Source organism: Oncorhynchus mykiss, chromosome 24 (genome assembly GCF_057628025.1).
Source record: "Oncorhynchus mykiss isolate SJ-2025 chromosome 24, ASM5762802v1, whole genome shotgun sequence".
In the NCBI taxonomy this organism is placed as follows: domain Eukaryota; kingdom Metazoa; phylum Chordata; class Actinopteri; order Salmoniformes; family Salmonidae; genus Oncorhynchus; species Oncorhynchus mykiss.
Window position 1 is genome coordinate 17,868,777 of NC_143045.1, and position 10,220 is coordinate 17,878,996.

The following is a 10,220-nucleotide window of genomic DNA, read 5'->3' on the forward strand; positions in this document are numbered from 1 at the left end:
CGTCTTCGTTATAATTAATCTATTGTTTAAAATGGTGGTTCTCAAACCTCTACTCTGGGACGCACAGAAGTTTAACAATTATGTTGTAGCTCTAAACTAGCTCACCTGATTCACCTATATAAGGCATTGATGATTAGTGACGAATCGAATCAGGTGTGCAAGCTCTGGAATAGATCAAATATATGAAACGGCTTAGAGTCCCCAAGGAAAGGTTTGAGAACCACTGGTTTTAAAGACATACCAGTCAAGCGACAAATAGCTGCAATCCATTGGCATGGATTTTTAGACCCAGCCTCCCCCTTTTTCCTCCAAACATAACAATGGTCATTATGGCCAAACAGTTCTATTTTTGTTACATCAGACCAGAAGACATTTCTCCAAAGAGTACGATCTTTGTGCCCATGTACAGTTGCAAACCGTAGTCTGGCTTTTTTATGACGGTTTTGGAGCAGTGGTTTCTTCCTTGCTGAGCGGACTTTCAGGTTATGTCGATATAGGATTTGTTTTACTGTGGATATAGATACTTTTGTACCGGTTTCCCCCAGCATCTTCACAAGGTCCTTTGCTGCTGTTCTGGGATTGATCTGCACTTTTCGTACCAAAGTACATTCATCTCTAGGAGACAGACTGTATCATTTCTGAGCGGTATGATGCCTGCGTGGTCCCATGGTGTTTGTACTTGCATACTATTGTCTGTACAGATGAATGTGGTACCTTCAGGCGTTTGGAAATTGCTCCCAAGGATGAACCAACCTTGTGGAGGTCTACAATTTTTTTTCTGGGGTCTTTACTGATTTCTATTGATTTTCCGATGATGTCAAGCAAAGAGGCACTGAGTTTGAAGTTAGGCCTTGAAATACATCCACAGGTACACCTCCAATTGACTCAAATTATGTCAATTAGCCTATCAGAAGCTTCTAATGCCATGACACCATTTTCTGGAATTTTCCAAGCTGTTTAAAGACACAGTCAACTTAGTGTATGTAAACTTCTGACCCACTGGAATTGTGATACAGTGAATTATAAGTGAAATAATCTGTCTAAACAATTGTTGGAAAAATTACCTGTGTCATGCACAAAGAAGATGCCCTAACCAACTTGCCAAAACTATAGTTTGTTAATTAACAAGAAATTTGTGGTGGTATAAAAGCTAGTTTTAATGACTCTAACCTAAGTGTATGTAAACTTCCGACTTCAACTGTATCTTAAGTCCATTAAAGGGACAATAATGTTTGTATTATGGTGTTATTTTGCTTACTGATGTTGTCCATTCCATAGACTTCTTTGAGAATATCAATCTCCTTCACTGTGGCCACTTTGATCTCCTCGATCTCTGCAGCCGAGATCTTGTCAGAAGGAGTGATGTCGATGATCTTGACTGCATAGTCCTGAGGCACAAGGACAGGAAAAACAAATGTCAAACAGCATCTTATTTAAAGGTAGTAAGTTACATCACACATTTCACGTTTTGATTTTATTTGTACAGATGAATACTTAAGTGGAACTGCACTTATTAGATTGCCATGTGTTCCTGAACAAAGAAACAATGTGCCCCTCCAGGGATTTGAACCGACAACCCTCTGATCACCACTCTATTCACTTTATAGGATGTAATCTCAGACACCAGAACTAAAATCTTGTGTAATTGCGTCAGTCACTATTAAATTCTGGGGGAGCATGGAGGTACTATAATTAGAGGGTAAACGTGTTAGAAAATGTACTGACGAAACTAGCGAAGTCTCAATCTCTTTAAATTGAAACTCTCAGCCAGTTTCGGGCCAGTCTATGGGCAAAATGTCCCCTTCCCAAATTTCAAAAATGCGAAATCATGATGTCCAAATGATAAGCGACAAATAATCTGCGTACCAGAACCAAGTTTCTCATTAGTCGTCGAATTCCAGTCTGTCGACAGATGCACATAACACAAATGGTAGTAGCATCTGTCCACGAGATTATATAGGACGTAATCCAAACCTAAGTAAACCAATACAGGACACAATGTATCTAATGCAGAACATTTACTTGAGCTAAAATCTCACAAGGCTGAGACTGATTGTCTATCCCTATCAGATAGATATTTACATATTTGAAGCACAGCTTTATATATTAAGGCAGCCTCTTCTACAACATGTTCATCCTTACCATTTTCTTTTTGAGAACCCTCTTCGAATGTAGGCCTACACCATATAATGACAAAGCTGCATTAGGCCACAAAAGCAAGTACCTCTCAGTATATTGAAATGCAGGTGTTCTCTCCATGTGTGCAGGAAACTGACACGATAATACAAGGGATGTGGATGTTATGCAATACTATACGGTGCGCTTTTGTGTGACCATGTCAGAGCCCACTGGCCCAATCAGAACAGTGGTATAGTGCGTCACCAGGAGTAATGGCTCATTTATTCACACACCCATGGTTAGGGGGTGTGTCCACTTCAAAACAACACTCTAGGGACATAAAGTGCACATACAATAGCTAGGTTGGAGTACTGTACATACTATAATACATTATCTCGTGATGGGATCTGGATTTGAGGTTTATAAAGGTTTTCTTAAAGGCAAATGGTTAGCTTGTGCTGACATGGGTAGAATGGCTCGGTTAGTTGGAGCATGATGTTGGCAACACCAGGGTTGTGGTGGGTTTTATTCCCATGTGGCCCACATACTGCATGTGTTTTTTTATGTACAAAACACTACAATGAATTGTCTCCTCTTTGATCTGTCCTGTCTTTGTTACATTTTTGTGAATTGTTGTGTGAATCCGAGTGGGATGACATGACTCTACAAGCTGACCAATGACTGGTAGTGTTCAGTGCCAAAACCTTGGTCCTAAAACATGTTCAAATGAACACTGCCCGGCTCAACAATGCAGTTTAGTTACGTAATGGCATACCGCTCGACTAACAAACTGCACACAGTGACACAAAGGATGTCACTGATGACAGGGTTTACTATTGAGTTCACAGAACCCAAACTCCCTTCCATAACCAGTCTAGACTGAGGTGAGGTTGGTGTGTGTTTAGAGTTGGACATCTCATTGAATTGGTTCTTTTGTTTAGAGTTTCATTTCTGTGGAGATTATTTATGTTCTAGTCTGGTCCCAGATAATATGGTCATTGTGATGCATTGCCAAACATTGTTGAGTTGACATGCAAGTTTGTTACGGGTGTGCAACACAAACAGATCTGGAGCCAGGCTATTTCTATGCAGTGAATGAATAGAAAATGGGTTCATGCTCTTTTTACCTCCTGCGAGGTTCATGTCAACAATCCCATATGACATACAAATGATACCATACCTTCCAGGATCTCCTTGGGGTCATATTTGCCGTAGAACTCCTGAGCTCCCACCCAATCCGGGATCTCGTCCTCTTTGGTCATGTTGGCGTGACTGGTTATCTAGGGCTACTAGACTACTGTACTGATGCTGCTGCCCACAAGCTGAAGAAAAAACACAGCAGGTAATATACAGGGCAAACTCACTTTCTCATTGAACTGAGCTGCATTTGTGAAGTTGATTGCCCTTTTAACAAAACATGTAATACATTTATCAAATCTAACACAGTGAAATGTATAACATTAAGTAAAAATTATATTCCCCAAAAATAATTCCATTCCGAACTCTAACTGCAATATAAGTAAGCACATAGGAGACAATTGATGTAGGTTTTTGATGACGGTAGCCCTATTGTTTTGAAAACAATGGTTGTATAAAATAAACACACAGGAGGCATGTGCAAACGGCAAATGGACCCTTTAATGATAGGGTCTGGATATAGGTCTAATAAACAATAGCTAGGTTGGAGACCCGGGATAGAGATGCAGATGCCATGTTGAACTGGTGTAAATGCGGTCTCTGTACTGACATTTCGAAGCGCCCCCCGCGGGTAGCCATGAAGAGGGAAAGAACAACGTGTGACAGAATGTAGACATATCTATGCTATTTCACACTAGGTAATCCATGGCAATATAAAAAATAAACATTGATTTCGTTCACGCGTTATGCCGGAACTAGGATACTGGTAATGTTCGAATAGCTAACTGGTTGCAGTTATACACGTGTCGCTTCAACCAGTTAGCAAGTCGGACATTTCTTAGTTCCGACTAGCACGTGAATTAAATCGGCATTATATGATTACATTTTAGTAAAAAATATTCCAAGTGTCCAATATATTTCAGAAATAATATTTTTAATATATTATATGCACTGATAATAAATGTAACCATTACTAGATAGAATTGTCATCATGATGCAAGCGAGCGTTGCATTTTGTGGGATACACGAGACAATATTGTTCCGTTCTTAGTGAGCATCGTCAGCCTTTGTCACACGTTGATAGTAATGAGGCGAACCGATTGAATATCAAGTCATTTTGGAGAAGAAACAAATCAGCCATAATTGCTGTCGTACATTTGGCTCCTATCAACATTTGCCATTTTAAATAGCAATCTTGTCAAGTTGAACAAACACGACATTCTTACGATCAACACTTACCGTATCAAGAGCAAAGGCACTCAACGCGTGTACACATCTTCATATTCATGAAATAACACACTAACACACGGGTTAACATTCTCACCTGTGACAGTACCCCCCCCCCCCCCCCCCCCAAAAAAAAACGATTCCTCTCTGCTAGATCCCCTTCAGTTTGCATGCAACATAATCGTATAAAACTGGGCATAACAGCTGGCACAGACGTACTGTAGTAGTAAACCTTCAATAAAAGAAACGGCATAAAAATAACTGCATGTTCTTCTTGCTGTAGCCTAGCGTTACTAAGACAAAGGTTCCACAATGATTGATGATCCAATTGATGTAATACTGCATCACATTATCAGGGATAGAAGAATGTGATTCAGAAGAGTCTTTAATGTGAAGAGCTTTATTAGATCCTAAACTTGTTACAAGCAAATTGCGACTGTACAACCCTAATCCAGATATGGAAATGGGTGGACCAAGGGAATATCTACCAACAATGAAGTTTACATTGTGATCTATGAGGGAGTTAGCCTGGCATCCGAACGGATTTCAAACACTACTTTCAGTCTGATTTAACCAGGCTGAGGGAATATTACTGTTAAAAATAAGTCAGGTAGATTTACAACCAATCTTGTCCCCAGCCGGCTGAGACTAGGGACCAGACTAATTTACAACAGGGGTGTATTCATTACGATTCTGTAGCAAAACATGGTCGGTTACAAAACGTTTTGCAACGAAAACAAGTTTCTATTGGATAAATTCAGGTAGGTCCCTCCCCGTTACATTCCGTTTGCTCTGGTTGGTTCTTAAAAAGGTAAACAGTTTCCGTTACAATACGCAATGAATACACCCCATGTTTAAGCATTAAAGACAAACGTGTAGTTTATTTTTTTGCATGTTTTCATTTGAAATGACTTATTACAAGCTTCACAGCATCAACCCTAGGAACATTTTTAATTTGTCCATATATGATGATTAACAGTTATTTGATCAAGTGCCAAATCAAAGCCAAGTCTATCAAGTGTTTGTAAATTACTTCTTTAATAGTATTGTGTGTGTGTGTGTGTGTTGAGTGTGTACGTTCAGCGTTGCTGGGGTTGTTTGTCTCAGGACATCCCTGTGGAGGAAAAATACAAAATTACATTAGGGAAATTGTACATATTTTTATTGATAGAGGACTCCAGAGGCAATGCATGGCAGCAGCACAACCCCAAGATCAACAAAGAAAACATTTTGTGAAATAAAAAATAAAAAACAGTAACTCCCTAACCGGGAATGGAGGACAGTCCTTACTCACAGTGAAATCAAATATGTGAGAGCCTGGCATGAGCGCCTACACATTTCATGATTTAAAGTCCCATAGTTCTGCATCACCCTGTGGCCACTCAGTGTATTGCATACATTTGTGGTTAAAGATCTTGGGGGCCAAGAATATTAAGTGGGACTTTAACTATGACGACATACATTAAAGTGGGCCTAGGTACAGTTTGAGTGGTGTTCAACAAATGAGGTCAGTTGACTCAAGTCAGTCTTAATGAAATGAATACCTGACACCTACAGAACACTAGTCTGGTTCCTCGATAAAGAACAGTCGCTGCCATAAAACTTTATAAATTCAGCAAAAAAAATAAACGTCCTCACTGTCAACTGCGTTTATTTTCAGCAAACTAAATATTTGTATTTACATAAGATTCAACAACAGACAAACTGAACAAGTTCCACAGACATGCAGAAATGGAAAACAGAAATGGAACAATTTGTCCCTGAACAAAGGGGGTGGTGGGTCAAAATCAAAAGTAACATGAAGTACTGCAGCGCATCTCCTCCTCATGGACTGCACCAGATTTGCCAGTTCTTGCTGTGAGATGTTACCCCACACTTCCACCAAGGCACCTGCAAGTTCCCGGACATTTCTTTCATTTCACCCTCCGATCCAACAGGTCCCAGACGTGCTCAATGGGATTAAGATCCGAGCTCGTCGCTGGCCATGGCAGAACACTGACATTCCTGTCTTGCAGGAAATCACGCACAGAACGAGCAGTATGGCTGGTGGCATTGTCATGCTGGAGGGTCATGTCAGGATGAGCCTGCAGGAAGGGTACCAATTGAGGGAGGAGGATGTCTTCCCTGTAACGCACAGTGTTGAGATTGCCTGCAATGACAAGCTCAGTCCGATGATGCTGTGACACAACACCCCAGACCATGACGGACCCTCCACCTCCAAATCGATCCCACTCCAGAGAACAGGCCTCGGTGTAACGCTCATTCCTTCGACGATAAACGCAAATCCGACCATTACCCCTGGTGAGAGAAAAAACGCGACTCGTCAGTGAAGAGCACTTTTTGCCAGTCCTGTCTGGTCCAGCGACGGTGGGTTTGTGCCCATAAGTGACGTTTTTGCTGGTGATGTCTGGTGAGGACCTGCCTTACAACAAGCCGTCAGTCCAGCCTCTCTCAGCCTATTGCGGACAGTCTGAGCACTGATGGAGGGATTGTGCGTTCCTGGTGTAAATCGGGCAGTTGTTCCCATCCTGTACCTGTCCCACAGGTGTGATGTTCGGATGTACCCATCCTGTGCAGGTGTTGTTACACGTGGTCTGCCACTGCAAGGACGATCAGCTGTCCGTCCTGTCTTAGGCGTCTCACAGTACAGACATTTCAATTTATTACTCTGGCCACATCAGCAGTCCTAATGCCTCTTTGCAGCATGCCTAAGGCACGTTCACGCAGATCAGCAGGGACCCTGGGCATCTTTATTTTGATGTTTTTCTGAGTCCGTAGAAAGGCCTCTTTAGTGTCCTAGTTTTCATAACTGACCTTAATTGCCTACCGTCTGTAAGCTGTTCCACAGGTGCATGTTCATTAATTTTTTATGGTTCATTGAACAAACATGGGAAACATTGTTTAAATCCTTTACAATGAAGATCTGTGAAGTTTTGGAATTTTACCAATTATCTTTGAAAGACTGGGTCCTGAAAAAGGGATGTTTATTTTTTTGCTGAGTTTATTAATCCTATTCCAAAAGGTGACAGTGACACCAGGTAAGGCAAGCGATAGGCAACAAGTCAATTGATCAAATCTAATGAATGCATAAAATAGTCATGATAGAACATCACTATTTAAAACTTTCAGGGATACATAAAAGCACCCTCTTTTTCACAAATATGTCCAGTAACAGCTAAGATTGTATTAACACACACTTTTAGACTCACCATTTGAGAACTTGCACTGCTTGAGCACCTCGCTGAAGCCCTCACAGAGTTTCAGGTCGCTCTGCGTCTGAGCACACTCAATAAACTGCTTGAGCTCATATGAGCAGGATCCATGCTGTGGTGCAGGCTCCTGCTGGAACATGGACTGGGGCTGCTGCTGATACTGGGCTGGCTGGTACATGGGAGGTGGCTGTTGGTACTGCTGCTGGTACTGCTGGGGCTGCTCCTGAGAAACAAAGCATTGGAGGTTAGTGTTGATGTTATTCTGAACTATTTAGATGCTCTTTAAGGCCTGGCACAGGGTATAATCCTAAATGGCTTATCCTCTCTCTTACTCACTCATACTCATCACTACTAACTGGGCTACATGACACAAAGCCACTTCAATCCCATGGCCCTGTCACTCACTGTGACTAAGCAGTGATCACCTACCTGGTAGGTGACATCAGGCTTGGCAGCCTCTTGGCTTCCTCCGCCCCCACCCATTCCTCCAGTCATTGCGTGGCCGATCATGTGCCCTGCGGCTGAGCCAACGGCTACCCCAGCGGCTGTGGTGGCCATCTGCGCAAACATGCCTGGCTGCCGGGGGGCAACAGCGGCTGGGGCAGCCATGGCGGACGGGGGGGCATGGGCAGGCGCTGGGGCGTAGGATGGAGGTGGTGCAGCCCTGGCCATGGGGGGTGGCGGTGGAGCCATCCTGGTTTTTAAGAGAGAGTGCGTTCATTACATGAGCAATCAAGTGGCAACACTCAATCATGTGTCACTGAAGAACTTGAATTAGGTCCATGAACAGCATCAACCTCAGTAAATTATTCTGGGCCAATTCAGTAACATAGATCAAAGTAAATTAGGGTAGTGTAAACATTAGCCTACCAGATATTTATTCAGTACATTTAGTTACTTGTCTTATTATTATCAGTCACCTAACGTCACCAGCAGTGTCTAGCAAGCTAGCTAGTAGTTGTGCCAGCTGCCTAGCTAGCTAGCCCAGAATACCATATTTATAACTAACTACTATATTTGTTATCTGGCTAACGTTAGCTGACTATTATAACACCTTTGAAATACAGACACCACGTGAAATATAGACTAGGGAAATTATACAAGCCTTGCGAGCAAGTAAAATCAGGCAACTAGCGTTAGTAAATTTAGCATCAAGCTAGCTAAGTTAGCTGGCAATGCGTTGTTAATGTCATGACTTTGTCAATTTTCATACCGGGCTGGAGGGGCCATCCTTGACGTCCGACTTCTGCTTCCTCTTGGCATTTTTGATAAAGATAGCTAGCTAGTCAAATATAACAAGAAAAGTACTTCGTATTTGAAGAAAGCAACTCAGTACAGTAACTAATGTGTCTGTGTCTAAACGACCTTCGTAGGACTAAAAGGGACTGCTGTTCCGGAAGTTTCTACGTGTCACGTCCGGTGAAAAGACGACTAGTTTTGAATCTTTTGTAATCTGTTGTAATATGTAGCCTTTCATAATCATGACTCCGTGCTAAAAAAAAACGTTACGTATGTAAGGCTAGCTCATGACGCTAAGTATTCTCTGATATATATTTTGTGGTTTTAGCATATTACATTTTCGAGTGCTGAAAAAAATCTAATCTCCAGTGCCCAGTGAAGTTTTCTATCTTTCCACTAGATGTTGCCCTTGGACATTGAATTTCAGTTTATGCAAGTGTGAAACTTTTTGTTGGGGAGTTAACAGTGCATTTGTATTTTCAATGTCAAAAACTTGAAATGGAAGAAGTATTATTATTAGTAGTATTAGCATATTCATTTATTTATTCTAGCCTACATAGGCCAATATTTGTCAATTAAATAAAGCGTTGAATCCTAATGGTGGTGGAAGAGTTGGTGGTGGAGCAACCTGGACTCAGGTGTAGACATAACATAGAAAATGTAAATCTGAGATACTCAAACTAGTATGATATGTTATGTTTCTTATGGTATATTAATTAGTGGATGTTCATCATCCATTTTGTATGATATGTTATGAATTCCAGTTCGTGTGATATGTTACGAATTGCAATTGGTACAATATATTACTAATTTGGGAAACGTATGATATGTTACAAATTTCAATTTGTTGTGGCTAGGTGGCTAATGCTAACTTTAGCTAGGCTAGAGGTTAATGTTAGGAGGTTAAAGTTGCTAATTAGCTAAAATACGAAAGTTGTCCATGATGAGATTAGAACACACAACCGTTTACTATGTTACGTCTGGTGTATTAGACCAGGCTGGATGGAGTTGACTGTGTAATTAGTTTCACATTTTAAATGGGAATGTTTACAGATGTTTTTTATTCTTATGGTTAACTGAGGTTATCAGGTAGGCTATTGGTAGGAAGTAAGTAATTGGTTCTACAATTACATTTCTATAATGTGTTGATCTAGACCAGGGCTCTCCAACCCTGTCCTGGAGAGCTACCTTCCTGATGGTTTTCACTCCAATTCTAATCTAGCTCCCCTGATTCTAATAATTAGCTGGTTGATCAGCTGCATCAGGTTAGTTACAACTGGGGTTGGA

At 41.3% G+C, this 10,220-nt stretch overlaps 1 protein-coding gene and 1 long non-coding RNA gene across 2 annotated transcripts; both read right to left on the reverse strand.

Moving 5' to 3' along the window:
* Positions 1–818: 818 nt before the first annotated feature.
* LOC149972381 (uncharacterized) lies at positions 819–4,654 on the reverse strand. The gene is made up of 3 exons (XR_016491344.1): positions 4,495–4,654; positions 3,299–3,440; positions 819–1,388 (listed from the first exon to the last, which is right to left on the reverse strand). It is a non-coding gene; the product is annotated as an uncharacterized LOC149972381 (long non-coding RNA).
* Positions 4,655–4,866: 212 nt separating this feature from the next.
* chchd2 (coiled-coil-helix-coiled-coil-helix domain containing 2) lies at positions 4,867–9,331 on the reverse strand. Its single transcript, XM_021582501.3, has 4 exons — positions 8,908–9,331; positions 8,124–8,388; positions 7,692–7,917; positions 4,867–5,596 (listed from the first exon to the last, which is right to left on the reverse strand). The coding sequence occupies exons 1-4, from the start codon at positions 8,955–8,957 to the stop codon at positions 5,586–5,588; spliced, it is 552 nt and encodes a 183-aa protein (XP_021438176.1). The 5' UTR covers positions 8,958–9,331; the 3' UTR covers positions 4,867–5,585.
* Positions 9,332–10,220: the final 889 nt, after the last annotated feature.